The sequence below is a fragment of the Mirounga leonina genome, unplaced genomic scaffold (assembly GCF_011800145.1).
Source record: "Mirounga leonina isolate KUSES-001 unplaced genomic scaffold, KU_Mleo_1.0 Mir_173, whole genome shotgun sequence".
In the NCBI taxonomy this organism is placed as follows: domain Eukaryota; kingdom Metazoa; phylum Chordata; class Mammalia; order Carnivora; family Phocidae; genus Mirounga; species Mirounga leonina.
The window spans coordinates 12,001,387-12,021,279 of NW_023270447.1; the positions used below are offsets into that span (position 1 = coordinate 12,001,387).

The 19,893-nt window shown below is 36.4% G+C and overlaps 1 protein-coding gene across 5 annotated transcripts in view; it reads right to left on the minus strand.

Annotated features, from left to right (window-relative positions):
* The window catches only part of SNX7 (sorting nexin 7), a 166,530-nt gene that overhangs the window by 122,191 nt on the left and 24,446 nt on the right, over nt 1-19,893 (minus strand). For all 5 annotated transcript variants that reach the window (XR_004681569.1, XM_035017958.1, XM_035017961.1 and 2 more), the window contains exons 2-7: nt 17,387-17,569; nt 10,942-11,052; nt 10,434-10,598; nt 8,156-8,354; nt 3,320-3,519; nt 409-495 (exon numbers count right to left, since the gene is read on the minus strand). Coding sequence is in view for 4 of the 5 variants with exons in the window: in XM_035017958.1 (XP_034873849.1) it covers nt 409-495; nt 3,320-3,519; nt 8,156-8,354; nt 10,434-10,598; nt 10,942-11,052; nt 17,387-17,569 (945 nt within the window). In the remaining variant the exon portion in view is untranslated. The remainder of the gene's footprint in view (nt 1-408; nt 496-3,319; nt 3,520-8,155; nt 8,355-10,433; nt 10,599-10,941; nt 11,053-17,386; nt 17,570-19,893) is intronic.

Consider the following 19,893-nt stretch of genomic DNA (forward strand, 5'->3'; position numbering starts at 1 on the left):
AGCAAAGACACTTCCTCTCTAAAGGTTTTGACAAGAACTACGGAAAACTGTACAGGAACATTGACTTATTTGTATAAAAACCTTATATAATGAGCAAAAAATGGATTTATCTACTAACCTTCTGGAACAATGTTAGGTACTTTCCATACCTTCTACTAACACTTAAAAAAATTTAACTTCAAACTTTACTCATAATAAGAGACAAAATATAAGATGGAAAAGCAGAAAAGCATCATTGTTTAGCTTGCAGACTCAATGGGTACTCAATGTATAATCAGTTTTTAGAAGAAAGTTTAGTATCATTTGCTGAATCCTTAAAAACAAGCATGCAATGGAGTTCTACACTGCTAATAAAAATTTAAGACAATGAATTCTATATGATTAAGATCAAGAAACTTAAAAACTTACCAGATCAGTATCTGCCTTTTTATACGTCAAAGCTTCCACTTTGGAATCCAGTTCTGCTTGTATTTGGTCTCTCCTTTTCATAACACCCTTCATATCAAAACACAAGGACGGAATAGGTTGCACTTAGGTTTAATAATATTTGTATGACAAAAAATATACACTTTAGAATATAAATAGCATCTCTTCCCCCAAGTCATCAGTCATTTGGGATTACAATGACTTAAAGAAAAAAAATTTTTTTTAATCTCTAAAAGCTAAACTGAAAGCAAGCATTTAAGAGACTTTTGCCCCCCTCCCCAAATCTTTTATTCATTTTCCCAATATACATCTTCCTGGGTTAGGTATTTTATGTACAACTCTTGATGGAACACCCTAGACATACACAGTTCTTCACAAAGAGCAAAAAAGCAAAACAAATAATCAAACAACAAAAAAAAATCTGTGAGAGCACTGAAAAGACATGCGATAGTGTAAAGTGGTTGCAGTTGGGACGTCACATGGGCCACTCACCTAAAATGTCTGTAATAATTGGTAGCCCACTTATCCAATTCCAAAGGCATGGTTAATCAAAGAGTTAATTATAGTGGGGAATCAGAAAACTGAAGTGTGCACTCACATTCTGAGACTCTGTCTTAGCTTAAAATGTATCTATATTAATCAATTAGCCAAGCTTTTGATGAGAAATCACAGCTTCTTCTCTGACTGTGAGGAGTTCCATCTTGTTTTCTTGCGTAATCATGATTTCATGTTTTGGTGTCTTTAAAACACCCTTGTGAGGCAATTTGAGTGCAGAATTCACCTTCACCTTTTATGTTTGCCAGTCTTTTACAATGTCTTTCCCTGAGTGACTCACTTTTCTTCCAAGACACGCTCCTTGGGCTAATTTATGGACCCAAGGACTCATTTTATTTGTACTCATTTTCACTGGTTTTCACAATATTAGTTTAAGTAATAAAATTGTGATAATGAACACAAGTGGCCTAAACAGGTTAAGGAAGAAAAATGAAAACAAGTTCCAGGTAAGTGAACAATTCAACCAGAAAGAGTAGAAATGCAGGACGTACAAGAGAAGAGCCTTAATGAGGCACAGGTCATTTAGGGGTTTTCAGAGGAAGGTTAAGAACCTACCTATAATACAGTTAAATGGAGGCCAGATAAGATGGCTATAGTATTTGGGAATTGAGAGGCATTAAGGATAAAAAGCACCCTGAAAATTACTCAGTCTAGTTTTGTGCCTGGTGGAATCACTCTTAAAACACTCAAAAGAGATAAACCTTTCTTGTATTTTCAAAGAAATCAATAGAAAATTCAGCTAATTATCACAGATATTTTACATTTATTTCAATGTTTCATTGCCATTACTATCAGGAACCCCTTCCTTTCTCTAACCCAAATGACATGTACTACAATTTAGTCTCATTTAAGGTCTGTTTCCATAAATATGAAGTACTGTGCTTCACATAGGTAGAAATAGTTTAAGAGTTTGCTTCAGAAGACGAATAGTAAAATTATACAAATTTAATCATTTTGTCAAGGCATACACTTCATTATTTTAGCTCACACTGAAGAAAACCTTCCAATACAAAACAGACCAGAACTGCAATATAAATGCTACTGATTATGCCCTGGGAATCTACAAAATAATATAATCAAATGAGAACCTACAAAATAGTTCTTTCTGGTTACTATTATTAATTTTTCCACACTTATAATGATATATGACTTCAATTACATAATTTTCATCTTGACATAATAAAGAGAAAAACATCTAATTAAGGGAAAATATACTATTTTTAATTATACAAATCAGAACTCTTTGAAAAGCCACACAAGGAGGATATCAATAATGAAGCAAAACAATGAAATGTAGCCAAGGAGATTGATGGAGACAAGGAGGAGACTCCTCCATAGTGAAACCTCAGAGGCTTTTGGGAAGCCAGAAGGGTCTGTTTAAAGAAGACCCCAATAAAAGCAAGTAACGGCAGCAACCTGAAATATCTACAAAATATTTAATGGCTCTGAAAGAAAAACCTAAATGTGATAAGCACAAAAGGGGCAGATCTCATGCTGAAAGGCTAAGAGAGTTTTTCTTACCAAGGTAGAAGCAAAATTAAAAAAAAAAAAAAAAAAATTCCCTCCAAACCAAGAGTACATGAAAACATGGCTCCGATTAGAAATGGCAGAAGAAATGGACTATATCTGAATGTAAGCAGACTCCTGCCCCCACGGCCACGCTAAAACACCAGAACCCCGAGGGTACCAGTTTGTGCCAAGGTACTGTGCGCAGAGGATAACACAGGATGAAAAACATTAGCTCTGCAGATAGCATTGCTAAATCCCAAATATCTGGAAACCTTAACTTGAATTGAGGAGGTTAAATGCAAAACTTTGATATAAGAGGAAGAGAAGCCTTTGCAACCAGTGAAAGAAACACATTTTAACTTAAAGGATTTCTTTTTAGAAGCACCCAGAAAACAGAACAAACATCAAGATCCACTCAAGTACTTTGTACATAATGATAAATGAATTGCTAAATCAAATGTACCTAGAAGGGGGTAAGCAACTCTTTCATGAAAAGAAATTTCTAAAGCACTAAAAATTTTTAAAGTAAACTTTTAAAAGCTTGGAAAAACTAATCATATCCTCTATGTAAATCTTGACTGAGGATGTTTCAGATCTACGTGTAATCTTACACGTCCTTGTTGCTATTGAGTATTCTGCCTTTTATTAACATATTCTGCTACTCATCAGTTCACTCACATAGTGAACAAATATTTATGGAGTATCTTTATATGCAAAGCATTCTGCTCAGACAGGAGGACAGTGGTGAAACAAGAGAAATAGAAACCACCTTTGTAAAGCTTATAATCAGGCTGGGGACTAAGGCGAAAGTGTAACAAGGCATTCTTACCATTACCATTTCACTGTAAAGCACATACTCATGTACAGCAGGAAGCAGGGCCTCTGAGAGTCCAGACATCCGTTTCTCAGTGGCCTGACAGCATTGGTCAAGGCATCTGGCAACCCCTTTTAGGCTATCAACCAGATCTTCTTCTGAGGCTGACCACAAAACATGAATCGGGCCGTATTCTTTCATTTCATCAGAATATTCTAAAAACAAAAATTAAGTCCTTCAATTTATAGAAGCTTCAAAAGCCCCTATACTAAAGACAGTAAGAAAGTTATTTTTTTCATTGTGCATATATTCTCCCAAATGCACATAAAAAGATGGATATTCTCTTTCATCAAATTGAGCGGTCATTCCAATCCACTCAGGCGAGTTCTTGAATGACTACTGTCCAAGAGTGATCAGCAACAGCCACCTTTTTCACTCTCAAAAGTATCCTGGCTTAGAATATAAATTATACGATCACCGTCATCTATCATGGACATCTGCCTACCAAATAAACTATACCTCAGTGTCTCAGAGGCAACATTACCTAAACAAACTTGTCTTCTTTCTCCCCTTCTCCTGAATATATATCCTACTTAACAGTAATTGTTTCCAGTGATCTAAGCAAAAAATCCAGGTATCATCCTATACACATACCTGCACAGAGTTACTCAATCACCAATTCCAATATTTCTTAATATCCATCCATCCACCCATCCATCCATCCATCCATCCATCCATCCATCCATCCATCCATCTATTCTTGCTTCCACTGTCATCAGCTCATCAGCATCTATAACTACACTACCGCAAGGGACTTCTAACTATTCTCCCTCTTTTAATTTTTGTCACAGTATACAAACATTGAAGCTTCTCAACTGAATTAGAAACCTTTATGATCAGTCCCTACATTGCCTCTCCAGGTCCAACCCTTGAGATTCTCTCCCAAAGATATTTTAATTCAGGCCAAAATAATTACTCATTCATGAATATCTCATGATTTCTCCTCATTTAAACATTACATATATCCCTTTGCCTTGCCCTTTGCCATTCCTACCATCTGACAAGCTACTTCTAATCCTTTAAATCCTAGCACAAATAAATTCCTTCTGATTCTATTCCAAAAGATTTGTAGATGCTTTCTCCTCAATGAGCTGATCATAATTTTATATTTCTATTAATGCCTATCATAATTTTATGCTTGTATTATCCCATTCTATTATAATTGCTTGCATATCATATGCTCCTAGGCCCTATGCTCCTTAAAACAGGGGCTGAGTCTCATTATTTTCTTTTATCTCAAAGCCTGTGTTCAATAAATATTCTCATATTAGTGAGAGAACAAATGAACAACAAAAGATTATTCAGTGCTTGATAAGCCATTAATTCAAAAATTTGGATTTCATTTTAAAATCTGAATATTTTTACATTTTTTCTTTTGTACTATCAGCTTTGATAAATAATAGCTTTTTATGGTAGAGAATGTATAAGCAGTGAGCAATTTTTTGTCTAATATCCATTAAATACAATGAAATTCTCTATATTTTATCATCTTACTACTCATTAGGGTTAGTTGAAATATGTCATATTACTCTAAACTATTAAAATATCAAAAGTTCATATGATCAAGCAAGCTGAAAAATATTTTTAAAAATTTAAAAATAACGGAAATATTAGTTGTCACTGAATAAAGGTATTAGGTTTCATGACCACTAGAGCCTTTCCAATTGCACCCTCCTGATCTAGGCCTATCCTTTGTTTTAAGTAATGGCCATATTAAATTAATATTTCTAGCAAAGAAAAATGTTTTCCTTTATCTCTTTTTCTCAATTTTTGTATACATCAGTGTGTATCATTAAACCCTGCAATATTTATGCTTATATAGAGAGCTTTCCTAAAATTCTACTGTGCTTACACAGCACTCAGATCACATTTATATGCAAACACTTAATGAGTTGCACTGTAATGTCTATTAATATATCTGTTTCTCCAACTAGACTCTGAGCTCAAGGACAGGTACCATTTTATTCCTCCTTTAGCCTCCAGTACAGAGAAGGATCACAGCATGTGATCAGTACAAATATGGCAAATAAACTGGGGAACACAAAAGAAAACAAGATCAAAGAAAAAACTTGAATAAAACAACTTTTAAGATTTTATTTATTTATTTGAGAGAGAGAGCACGAGCAGAGGAGGGGCAAAGGGAGAGGGAGAAGCAGACTCCCTGCTGAGCAGGGAGTCTGACCAGGCTCTATCCCAGGACCCTGAGCCAAAGGCAGACACTTAACCAACTGAGCCACCCAGGCGCCCCAAAACTTGAATAAGAAATTTTTAAAAAGAGAAACCACTAGTTATGATCACCAAATTTTCATGATTTGAATATGAATGAAACGTCCTATATAGCTTAGGCTCCCAAGGCTACAAATGAAAACATTCCAACATTTTGAATAGAATCTGACAAGTGGGCTTCACATTGGAAAGACTAAGAAATCCCTCAAGTTTGGGCCAGTGGCAATCACTCCCTGAAAATTAGAACTCAAATTTATAATCTACCATAAAATCCAGCTTTCCTTCTGAGCATTTCACCAACTTTAGAGTATACCAAAGATTTTAAAACTATTCCCTTGCACCAGCAAATGTGAAGCATCACATTGATATTCTACAAAACTCCTACATCTCAAGAGTTTCCAGCGGCTTCTCTGAATCGCTATCCCACTTAACTATGCATCAAGAATATACTTAACAGAACTAGAATCACAGAACCCACTCAAAACAATTAGCCTCTTGAGATTAAAAAAAAAAAAAAAAGACAAATGGTAAATAACAAGGGCAGACCAATAAGTCTTAAGAGAAATTATTAAACTATATTCAGTTACCACATGACATCATCAAGTATCAGTGCATTGGAAAAAAAAGGTAAAGGGAAACGTACATTCAGCTATAACAATTTTTTCTATATTTCTTTTGATAACCAACTGATTCTTGATAAAGCAAATTTTCCTACCACCAAATGATATGTTAATTCATTTATTTTTTCAATCACTGAACAGGTTTTAGTTGAGCACCTACTATGTGTTAAGTACTATCTAGATACTAGAAATAAAATAAATCTTTTCCCTTTTTGGTTCTGATGGAATTTACTGTTTAATGGGGGAACCCAGAAAATAACAACAAAAAAAATAATAAGCCATCAATATAGAGACTCTCAAACCAATTTATATTAGGAAGTAATATAAATTGACTTAGCCACCTATTTTTAATGTAGTTAAATGCAATTAGAAAATTAGCAAAAAGTCATCATGGAATTGGAAAAAAAATCATCATGGAATAAAGTCTAACTTATAAACTGAAAAAAATAAGAAAACTGAAAAAGGAAATGGTGACAGAAAATAGAAAGAGGGACCTAATTTCCAATATATACATTTCTCTGCCATGCTGGGACAGGCCCAATAGAGAGTACTTGTTCCAAAAATACCACTAGGAAATGTGGAAACCTGATTTTCTTAAACATCACCTTTTTGATTTTAAGCTATGATCCATGTTGTACATTTGAGACCAACTTCATACAACTACATTCAAAATCTGAAGCTCAGGGCTTACTTTGCCACTATTACTTTAAAAATGGGAACAAGAATAGCTAGCAATTGATTAACGCAAATGGGGACTGGCCATGACTACCTTCAAAATCGTATAGAAATCAAAGATGTTCTCAGTAGGTCTGGGCATAAGCCACACTTGAAGGTGAAATTCTAACTTAATGTTATGTGATTCCTCATGTAAGGAGCTTAGACATCACTCAGTCTTAACAAGTAAAATGCTGAAGAGACTGAAAAATGAACACCTTTTCTTGACTCTGGAAGATAGGAGAGGACACAGGACAAACCATTGCCCTCAAGGTTGGAAAGACAGGTGAATACAAGGAATTGTGGGTTCCTGGGCGTACACTAAAGAGCGGAACCACCTCCAGCCACCCACTGCTGAGGTAGGGAGACTGCAACTGTGACTGAGGGACTGCTGGGGGCTCAGGGTGGACAACTTTAAGAGTTAAAACCTTCAGGAGGAGCCAGTCATGGGGGGCCCCCACAATATTGTGGGATTTACCCGGAGGAGTTCAACGAGGTTCCCACAGTAAATACCGAATAAAAACCACTCCTGCTTCTTGCAAGGGAAAATGAACCATTTTGAAATAGCCAGAGCATCTGTTCTTCTCAACAAAGGCCTGCCCTCAGGGGACACTAGTTAACCAGAGAAAGGAAGATACTCAACTCCAGCCCACTCTGGCCATTCTGTCCCCACGAAGCAGGGAGGGGAAAACTGAGAAACTCGTGAAGTTCACAGTCCAGAAGCACAGGCTCTCACTAAAAGACTGAGACCTGATGGCAAAACTATAGAACCTTTCAGGTATAACAATTTCTTCTATATTTAGAACTATAGACCTCTTCTATATTTAAAACTATAGAAGCTTTCTCCTCCCCCATGCCTTACTTAGAGCATTACTAAAGGCCTGTTTACAGCAGTTCCTTTTACCCAGCAGCACGTCTGGCTATTAAGGGAAAAAAAGCCACAAGGCATAATAAAAGGCAAATAAAAAAGATAATTTAAAGAGACAAGCAAGCATCAGAATCGGACAGGGCAGGGACCTTGAAAAGATCAGACCAGGAATTTAAAGCAACGCTCTAATGGAGAAAGTAAACGGCATGCAAGAACAGATGCGGGCTGTAAGCAGAGAGACGGAAGTCTTAAGAGAGAACCAGGAAGAAATGCTAACTTCACGTGGCTTTACTACACCAGCAAATGTGAAGATCTGTCAGAAACTGAACAACTTTGTGATCACATTCCAGTGATTCTACATACCCCTTTCTTCCTTGTAAATTCTCTGAGATATTTTATCTATCAAATTTATTTTCTGGCTAAATATTTCAATAAAGTTATTCATTTCCATGAACTCCTCCGGGCGGCTTTTCGCTCCTCTCATTGATAACGCGACAGCTCTGACTGTCTGCCCCATCCTGCTGAGCAATCCAGGCCCTTGCTTCTTGTGAGAAGACAGTTCCTAGAAACAGACAGACAGACAGACAAATGAAATATTTGTGCTGAAGCAAATATTCCAATATTCCCAACAAAAGGAAATCTGACTGGAAGGAGAGAGAATAAAAATGTTCCATATACTTTTTTTTTCATGTAGTTTGAAGCAGCTGAGTTTTAATGGGGCACAGTTCTTCCTCTAAGTCTGCCTTCTTGATAATATTCCTTTTCAAAGTACTTGTGTGAAACATGTATACCTGCTTCCTCTCAGCATGGATCTTTAAAAGAACGAGGTTTAACAAAGGGGATCGTGCTTAAGATGTTGGAAAAGATAAGAGGATAATATGAAATGCAATCTGTATTTTATAACAGGAATCTAATGGGAAAATGATTGAGAGAAGATTTCTTAGGGTCTAAACTACTCCCTGAAAAAAAAAAAAAAGGAAAATTTCATTAATTCTTCAGTTATAAAAATAGCTAACATGTATTGAGAGCTTAGTATGTTCCAGGCACTACACTCACATTTTTTTCATCTATAACTCATAATAACACTATGAGGTAGGTTCTATTATTATCCTCATTTTACAGAAGAAAATACAAGCACAGGAAGGTTAGGGAGCTTGCTCTAAGTCCAAGAGCAATTAAGTGCTGAACAAGGATCAGTCTGACTCCAGAGGCTTCACTGCTCAGCACTAACTAGCTTTGTCTTCGTACTGTTTCTACAGTAGTTTGTAAATAGATACTCCCTGACCATAGAGAGCTCTTCAGTCAACTGAAGTTGGGTAAACTGTGACACTACCTCTACTTGCTGGCTGGCTGTAGAGAAAGATTTTTAAGAATGTATGTAGCAGGCTGTTTCATAGTTAATCTGGGAGGGAGGGCTACAGACTTGCAAAAAGAAGAAATGCAAGAAAAGGATACACCACACAAAAGTAACCCTTTAGAAGTACAGCATATTGAAAAAGAACACCAAGAAGAAGACCAAGGGATCCTGGTGATGGTTATACCACTTGTAAACGTAGGTTTGGGATCAAATAAAAGTTGATCAAATAAAAGGTTACCCACCACGAAAAAAAAAAATCTATAAATAATACTGTTGACTACCAAGTCCACAGATAAAAATATTATTATGTATTATTTACCCAAATATTAAATAACACATTTTCCAGATTTTCTTTCCTGAAGGTCTTACACAGAACACATAGAAGGTAAACTTGTTTGCCTCTAAGTCAGTATGATTTTATGAGCATATAACCACAGATGCCACCCCCTGACCAGGTAACACATCTCTCTGGGAGTGCTACAGCATCTCTTGATATAGTTAACATTATCAGAGACAGCACAAGTCACAACTGGCAAGCTATTATTGTGAATGTTGACTACAGAGAATGTTTCTAGCAGCGTCTAAGGCTCTGGAGTCAGGCCACAAATTCATTTCACAGAAGTCTCAAAGGGCTTCCAAAAAGTAGTACTATCTGTCAAGACTGAGACGAAACACTTTCAAGCCTCTGTCACTTTGGCAACAACTGAGAGATATAAAACTCAATATTGGTCAGCAATCATTTCATATTGACCATCTTCCCTATCCATTCTTTTTCTTGGTGAGTTATATTCTCATAGGTGACAAGAAAAAAGAAGAGGAACACATAAAGTTTCTGGATTAGAAATAGATACACCCCCTTCCCTTCATTAGGTAATTGAAAGAAAAATAAGAAAACTGTACTCTCTATCTGGCTATCCATCCAACCATCTATCCATTTAATAAAGACTTTTATCCTAACTTGAAAAGTCCTAACCCATTATAAAAGAAATATATTTGTATATGTTCAGTATTAGCTATATATGCAAGGAATACCCTGACATTATAAAAAAATCAGCTACCAAGAGAAATATAATATGTGTATGTGAGGAAGATAAAAGATGTCTGTGATGTTTACATGTAGATTTGACACAGGGTTAAATCTGAAGGATATCTCTCAAAGGTCTGATAATCCATCTTAATTCAAGGACGCTGCTGCCTGATTTAAAGATAAACAAGAGGAAGCGTACAACCTACGATACATAAAGACACTAAAGGATTATATGAGTATAAATCAAAATTCTTTACCCAAGCTTGTGCAGTAAGAAACACTTTGAAGTCTTCATTAAATGTTAAAGTTGGATGATCAGCAATTCGGTTCAGGAATTTCTGCAGTGCCTTCCTGCGTGTCTCGATGAAGTCATCATTAAAGCGTTCCACCATTCCTTTCACGATAAACTTCTCAGGCAACGGCTGAGGCAAAAAAATTTTAAAACGTATCTGAGCATTATGTGGCATGGGATTACAAGAAATTCTGTACTCTTCCTTTCTGGAAGACTGTTCAAACACGTGATGATTTCTTATAAAAATAATTTTTCAAGATTCACAATGCCAGAACCAAAACCTGCAAAATCTTAACATATTTAGAATAGTTTAGAAAAACAAATCTGTACATAGATTGAATGTTTAAGAGCAAATGTTTCTAAGATCAATGAGTTACACTAAATTTAAAGGTCTGACATTAGGTTTTCAGCATTCTAATGATTCACAAGACAAAATGGTAGCCACCCTATGGAAAAAAAAAATGTAGACTTACTGGAATAATCAGAGTGGGGTGTGCTTCTTCAAGTTTTCCTTTCAACCAAAGGAAATCTTGATAACGTCTCCTAACTTCAAATTCACTGGAGTCAAATTCCCCACGAGATGTCTGAAGAAAGAAGGAGAAAATAACAGCACACGCGATATGAGACTGAAGACATTTGCCTAATGTTATTTTAGACATTCTGAAATAAATGGGTCTCTAAGAAAAATTAACAAATTCTAATTATTCAGTGTTTGTCAGCCTGTACTTTTTTTGCAGTCATCAATTCATGTAGCAGATGAAACAAAGCAAACTTTTCAGTATTTCCAGAAAGAAAGCAAACATCATGCTCAAATTTAAAATCCAAACTGAAAAATCTGTCTTAGAGCAGCCATCTGCCTTCCACAAGATTTTAACTACGATTATATTTGGCGTGACTTTCTTGCTAACAAGAAAGTGTGTTCTGAATTTAGGTTTCAAATATATTTTTCTCAAGATGATTAGAATTCAGAATTTGAGGAAAGTTCTATTTTTGTAATTTGGAAAATAACCTGAACATAACTGAGAAAAAAATGTTTTCCTGGAATTTGCTCAAATGAATTGCTTTGGTAAAATTTGCTTTTAGTATATGAAAATTCTAACATTTTACAGAGTGATTTTACCACTGTTTAAAAAATGTTATTAATGAAGATTTGATGTGAAAAGAAAATCTTCCTGTCATTTCTCAAGGGATTTTGAGTTATATGCCTAAACTCCTAAAAATTAAGCAAATAAATTAAAATATCTGTTCTCAACAAACCAAAAATCTATGCCAACACATATGACAAGAAGAACACGGGTATAATATCAACCTCACTTCCACTGCATGGATCCCAAACCAAATAAAAAAAGATTATCTAATACACACTCACACCAATATTGCATTAACTAAAATTTTTGCATATTAAAAATTATACACATTAACATTAAAGTTGAAATTTTCCTGGAGGAATAATGATGGAATAACACACTGCATGCATATTTCGCACTCACCAGAAATATCAATCACCCACATAGATGAATGCAATCGTAAAGTTAAGTGGTTCAAGTCATAGATGCCATCTTAATTGTCACGAAATAAGGTTCACAAAAGCTGTACTTTCCAAGGTTTGTTCTTTTAAAATGAATGTTTAGAATATCACACAATATATTTTATCAAAACATTTCCTTTTTAGTGGGGAAAGTGGAGGCAAATGAGATGCAGAAGTCTAAGGAACTAAATGTTCACAAAACACTATGAAATCTTAACTATGGGTACAAGTTATGGAAATGGTAAAAATAGGAAAACTAAATCTAGTAGAAACACAGTTTAACAACATATATACGAGTTGGTATATGTACATATATATGCAAATACACACATATGCATACATACATACACATAAAACATGGTTTATAGTCACTCATTAAAAAATACTTATTGAACACCTTCTTGTACGTGGCACATATATGTATAGGTTCACTACCAATTTCCAAAAATATAAATTGGCATAACCAACACTAAAATACTAAAAAATTGGGCAGTTAAGAGCTTTATATGTCCTCAAGAATTTTCAACACTCTGAGTCAACATAGAACAATCTGATATAAATTCTGGCAAGAGGAAGATGTAAAATCAAGTCAAATAACTGGTTGATTCTGTCCCCACACTCAGCCATTGACTTAGAAGAGTTTTCTAACATGCTGCAATAGCAGAGGAAGAAAACAGAAGATAAGTACAAGTCTCAAAGACAGTGTGTTCTTTTGTGTTACTTTAAGAATTCATTCTATTCCCAAGGAGTTATAAGACTAAGATAGGGCAAGGAAAACAAGTATTATCAGCCGGGCTCCGATCATGGTTAATTTCCCAACAGCAGGGACAGAATCGTTGTCTCATCTAAAGTGGCCAATTTCGGTCATTAGAAGATAGAGAGAAACTTCCAAACTATAGGAATAACACAGTTTGATGACAGATCTCCAGCTTAGAAAGAACATGTGTTCCAAAAAGTTAATTTGACGTACAAATAATGCTTCTAATACAGGATACAGTTTTCTATGGAAGCTATATGGTAAATGGTGTTTAATTTCTCACGCCTGACTTTAAAAGCTTGGGTACTTGAAGTTTACGATGAATAGACTCATGTGATCTATACCCCAAAATGCACTCATTCAACAAACACTGACCTTTGGTCAAGGGCAGTTACTCTAGGCTCAGAGGATTTAGAAAACTGTTTTTGAGGGAAAATGAATCTTAGAATCAGGAATATATTTTAACACCTACTCCATACTGGTAGACATTTAGGAGTCTGTCTTCATGATGAGGATGTGAGAGAGAAGACCCTTGTTAAACCTCCTCACTCTTGTTTCTGTATGTAGTAAAGGAAGGCACATCTCTTGAGCTCCAAAAGAGAAAATACTTTAGAGCAGTCACTTCAGATAGTCTAACCTGGAAAGTAAAGGGTAATTTTCCACAAGGAGAAGAGATGCCAGGAACATGGGCTTCCTGACACTCATCATTATTTACAGCCAGGTCATTCTTAAGTATTCCTAAGTAGATATTGTCAGTATACATATGTGCGCATGTATATGTGCATTTACCCTTATAATCTTAATGTCATTAATATAAATTTTCATAAAACTAAAACTTTCTCAGGGAAGCCACCTCTGAACCTCCAAACTAGATGGGGTGCCTGTACTCATAAAATCATAGCATCTGTAATTTTTAAATAATTAAATAATTAAGCATGTAATTGTTTAATATCCATCACCCCCCTAGATTGAAAGCTCCATGAAGGCAGAGGGTATGTCTGTCTTGATTGCTGGTGTTGTCTCAAAATACAAGCACAGTACCCAGGACATAACTGTCACTCAACAAAACTTCATTGAATATATGAGAAAGTGAATAAATGATAAAAGTGAATAACAAAGAAAAGACTATTTGAGGGCGCCTGGGTGGCTCAGATGGTTAAGCGTCTGCCTTCGACTCAGGTCATGATCTCAGGGTCCTGGGATCGAGTCCCGCATCGGGTTCCCTGCTCAGTGCAGAGCCTGCTTCTCCCTCTCCCACTCCCTCTGCTTGTGCTCTTCTGTCTATCTCTCTGTCAAATAAATAAATAAAATCTTTAAAAAAATTTTAAAAAAAGACTATTTGATAACATAATATCCATCTACTAAATATTTATATATTTGTATCTGCAAGGCATATTTTAGCATATATAGGTTTAGTCTAAATACTAGGATATAGTAAAAATAATCAGAAGTAGAACAAAGGGATTTATTGTATAATAGCCTATTTCATAAAAATGAAATGAAAGATAGTTGGCCATAACCATGTAGAGATGCACAGAAAACACATACAGTGTGAACATAAATGGTCTGGATTTAAATCCCAGCTCAGGTAATCATTATGTTGTGTGACCTTTGGCAACTGAGTTTCAGGGTCCTCATGCACAAAATGGGGATAACTCATAACATTTAGGTCCTAGGATCATTGTTTTTTTTTAAAGATTTTATTTATTCATTTGAGACACAGGGATACAGAGAGAGAGAGAGAGCATGAGCAGGGAGAGACGCAGAGGGAGAGGGAGAAGCAGGCTCCCCGCTGAGCAGGGAGCCCAATGCGGGGCTCGATCCCAGGATGCTGGCATCATGACCTGAGCCGAAGGCAGACGCTTAACCATCTGAGCCACCCAGGCGCCCCCATTGTTAAGCTTTAAATAAGTTAATATGTATAAAGTGGTTAGAACATTGCCTGGCACAAAATAATCACACAATAAATGTTAGTTAAACACACTGTAATACTGTCACTACTAATACTACAATGAGAAGAGTACATTTAAAGTACGATGTAAATTTGAATAACTCATCAGAATTATATGTCAGTGATTAGAGTAAAATTCACAGGGTGGCTTATAAAAAAGTGTCTTTCTAAGAGAAACTAATAATGATGGGAAAATTAGTCAGTTACACGAATTCTTTGCTAGGAAGGAAGATAACAATGGGTGCTTATAATTAAAATAGTAATACCAGGAGAAATCTGGTTCTATTCTTAGCAGTATGTCTGTATAAACACATTAAATATTCACAAAGACCCTACAAGGTTAGTACTGTTATCTTATTTATAACTGAGGAAACTAAGCATAGAGAGGTTAATTAAATTGCCCAAGACACATAGCAAGAAAGGGGAGTCATCAAGATTCAATTCCATGCTGTCTTGCTCTACAGCATCCTGATATAAGTATGATACCATAAATTTCTTCACTCATCCATTCACCGAAAAGTTAAATTGCTTACTTACTATATCCTAAGGATTGTGTTTGGAAATATGGATAACTTAAGATACAATTACCTTCCTCCTTAAGAAGCTCACAGACTTGTTAGGAATAAATACAAATAAACACATACAGATAGGCGAGTACTGAACATGTATTATGTGACAGGCATTTTGCTAAGTGTTTTGCATTGATTACCAATCCTAAATCAATTCTTACAGCAACTCTACAGAACCAGATTCGATTATCATTTCTGTTTTATAGATTTAAAAAAAAAACAAAAAACCCTGAGGCTTAGAAGGATTAAATATAGACCTTTAATTTCTTTGCTATATTGACTCCAGTGTTTTACATTCTTTAAGAATCCAATTAGGACAACATGAGAAAACAGAAGAAAGAAAGAGGACTTGAGCCTGCAGGTGCCGGGGAGACGGGGGAGCAGGCATCATTTTGAGTTGCTGAAAAATAAACAGTAGTTTATTCTTCCTCTAGAAGAGGAAGGACATAGCAAACAAGGAGAAGTAAATGCCAAGTAATGACAGTAAGAAATACCCTAGAGGGGCACCTGGGTGGCTTAGTCGGTTAAGCGTCTGCCTTTGGCTCAGGTCATGGTCTCAGGGTCCTGGGATGGAGCCCCACATAGGGCTCTCTGCTCAGTGGAGAGCCTGCTTCTGCCTCTGCCCCTCCCCTCCACTCCTGCTCTCTCTCTCTCTGGTTCTCTCTCCCTCTCTCTCAAATAAATAAATAAAATCTTATAAAAAAAAAAAAAAAAGGAGGGGCGCCTGGGTGGCTCAGTCGTTTAGCGTCTGCCTTCGGCTCAGGTCATGATCTCAGGGTCCTGGGATCGAGCCCCGCATCGGGCTCCCTGCTCCGCGGGAAGCCTGCTTCTCCCTCTCCCATTCCCCCTGCTTGTGTTCCCTCTCTCGCTGTGTCTCTCTCTGTCAAATAAATAAATAAAATCTATAAAAAAAAAAAAATATCCTAGAGTATTCAGATAACAAAAATAGTTCTAGTTGAGTGGAGAGCAGAAGTATTAAAAATGGGGAGGTAGGAGATGAGTCTTATATGGTAAGCTGGCATCAGACTGAGAAGTTCTTTGTATGTCATTCAAAGGAATTTGTACTTTGTTCTATAGGAAATGAGGAACCAAGGAAGGATTTTAAGAATCTGAGTGAAGAGATCAATATATTTTTATGAAATATAACTAGCAGCAAGGTGGAATTTGCACTGGAAGAAGTGATTACAGGAAGATGGTCCAAACCCTTTTCAGCTACAAAAGAGATGTACTACAAAAGAGATTAGGGTGGGGCTTCATAAAGAAAATATTATAGGGGCACCAGGGTGGCTCAGATGGTTAAGCATCTGCTTTCGGCTCAGGTCATGATCCCAGGGTCCTGGGATCAAGCCCTGCGCAGGCTCCCTGCTCAGTGGGGAGACTGCTTCTCCCTCTCCCCCTGCCCCTTCTCCCCACTCAGGCGCTCTCTCTCTCAAATAAAATCTTAAAAAAAAAAAGAAAGAAAGAGAAGAAAATGTTACAACTTATGAATATAATTCTTAAAGGCTGCTATTACATAAGGATTAAAAAAAAAAACCCAGTTATACTATTTGGTTGTTTTATTCTGTCAGAAGTAAACTGTCTTTTTTACAGAGTCTTCTCCTAGGATTAAGAAGATTTGGTTCTAGATTTACTCTGCCTTTGAATTATTGGAGAACTAACAGTATCTTATAAAGCAGCCACTTGCTCTTATTCGGAAAACAAATGAAATTATATTTTGTAATCTTCAGAAGATATGCTACAACATTATATATATTATATATATATGTATATATTTGTATTATATCAAGTTTTTAAATAGTTTTCTTTATTAGAAAACTGAAGCTCTTCTTTTCCTAAGATATTTCTTCATAATTTTTGAAACTAGAAACTAAATGTTCCTCTTTCAAGACGCGTAAGTGCTAAAAGATGAGTGACTGTTGTAATCTGAATTTCACTGATTTCATACAGAACAAGGGAAGGATAGATCAGATGCAATGTCTTACCCAAAATGGTTGAAAAAAAAATAAGTCAATTCAGCTAAGATTATCTACTGTTGAAAGTCATAGTGAACAAAAAGCACTTCCAAAAGTTCAGAGAGCAACTGTATTCAAGAAAGTATTTATTAAAAATTTACCTTAGTAATAATCCTGTAAGTAATGAAAGTTTCAATTGTAGTAACATGGCTTTCAGGTTCATCAACTGTAATGAAGAGATCTTTCAAATCTGGCTCATCTTCAAACTTGACTTGATTTATCATTGACAGAGGGGATGTTGGCATCATAGGGCTGAAGGAATTCATGTCCATCAGTGAGGCATCCTAAGGAATTAAACACATTCAAAAATTAGCATCTATAGAAGAAATAGTTTAAAATCCTCTTTTTTTCTTAGAAACCATGAAGACTAATGAAATATGTCAAGAACAAAAAGGATGACTGGACTCATGGTTAAATATGGTATGTTGAACATGTATTTTTATCTCTGTTTCCTCTTAAAATCCCACTTTAAAAATGACAGCAAAGAAACAAATTAAAACAAAACAAGACAAAAAGGCATAAAAAGGCATAAACCCTCAAGGTAATAAAAGAGAGAGAGAGAAGGAGACTAAGCAAACAAAAGTAACAACTTTTTGGAAACTGGAAATCTGATCGTTGAGGGGTAAGTGAAATAGCAGCACAGAGAAAGCTGAACAATAAACCTAGGAGATGATGGTAAACTTAGAAGGCACGTTTATAAGACAGAATCCCAGAGTGACTTGAGAATTACAGGCAGCAGAAACCCGTGGACACAGAGTGCTGGTAGAGCTAAAACCAGAGGACTGGTTGAAGAGCTAATAAAGCCAAAAAAAAAAAAAAAAAGAGAGAGAGAGAGAGAGTTAGTACCTCAGATTCCCTCACCTACCCCATGCCATCAGGTGACATTTCTTTCCCAGTTTTGCAGAAAACTGGAAGTTTACTTTCTGGAGTGTCTCTGAACTCAAGGTTGCCAGGCAGAATGGAGGAAGAAAGAGCAAGGGAAAGTCCTATAGACTAGAGAGGAAGATAGCCAGCCCTCTCCTCATCTGGCCGCAGGGATGCTGGCAGCAAATGCAAAATTCCACACAGTGGTCAGAGGGTTCCTCTCACCTCACCATTCTGAGAAAAAACTAACAGTTGCAGTCCCTGATGAATTAACCAGGTCTCTGCATAATCACCCTGCAGTGAAGCCCCTACCATACATGCTGAATATCTACTCCACTTTTTATTACCTGATGTAGCGACTACAAAGTATCTAAATATGCAGAAAGCCTCTGATGTGAAAGACTCACAAACAGAAGACAGGAAGCAGTTAGAGAACAGAACGCTTACAAAAAACAGATGAAGTCATCAGAGATAAGAATGATATCTAATTCATGAATAAAAACAGGAGTTATATCCTTAAAAAATTCAGAGAACAGCAGCAAGACAATAAAAAAGGAGGCTCATGAAAATTGAAATATGATAATAAGATAACAACTCAACAGGAAGTTTGAAAGCTAGAAGTCAAGAACTAAGCTGAATTAAAAGAACAAGAGATGGAAAACGAGGAGGTGTTTTTAAAAATTGAACGATCCAGGCAGGCAGTGCCTTAATAAAACTAGCTCCATAAAATGAAGGAGGAAAATGTGCTTTGAACTGAAGGGTTTCCAGGTTGATAGGGCCTCTCACACCTCCTCAGAATGAATGAGGCAGTGGTGGGGTGGGATGTGCTCCTGCAACCATCCATTACCATGACATTTCACAGTAGAGGGTAGCTTCCAGAGAGAATATAAACAGGTAAAGTACAATAGGAATCTCAGGAATCGGGATGGCTCCATATTTCTCAACGTAACACAGGAAACTAAATGACAATAAAATATCTTCCAAATTTTGAGAGAATATCTTCTACCCAGAACTCTATATAGCCAGGCAAATTGTCATTCAAGTATACACGTAGATTAAAGCCGTTTCAGATAGAAAAGATTCCCAAAACTGACTTCCCTTGAACCCATTCTTTGAAAGCTTCTTTAACTTGCCAAAATAAGGGCATAGAGCAAGAAGAAATAGGGTCTAGGGGACACCTGGGTGGCTCAGTCAGTTGAGCATCCGACTCTTGGTTTTGGCTCAGGTCATGATCTCAGGGTTGTGGGACCAAGCCCAGCATAGGGCTCTGCGCTCAGCAGGGAATGTGTTTGAGATTCTCTCTCTCTCTCTCCCTCTGCTCCTCCCCTGCCCTTCAAAATAAATAAATAAATCTTAAAAAAAAAAAAGAAGTAACAGAATCTAAAAACAGCAGATTCAACAGAAAAGAGAACCAGAAGCAATTCTTCAAATGATTGTGAAGGAATGTTCCAGGTTGACAGCTTTGCAACAGAACTAGGGAACAACCTATATAGACCTGGTCAGGAAGACAGAGTCACCAGGGAGGCAAGGAGATGAAGAAGGAGAAAGAATAAAGGAAGAGAGGGAAGAAGGAAGGAGGGACAGAAGGAAAGACACAGGGGAGTAAGCAAAGGAAGGAGGAAAAGAAAAAAAAGAGAGGAAAGGAAGGAAGGAAGATAGAGAGGGAGGGAGGGAGGGAAGAAGGAAAAGAAAGAAAGAAAGAAAGAAAGAAAGAAAGAAAGAAAGAAAGAAAGAAAGAAAGAAA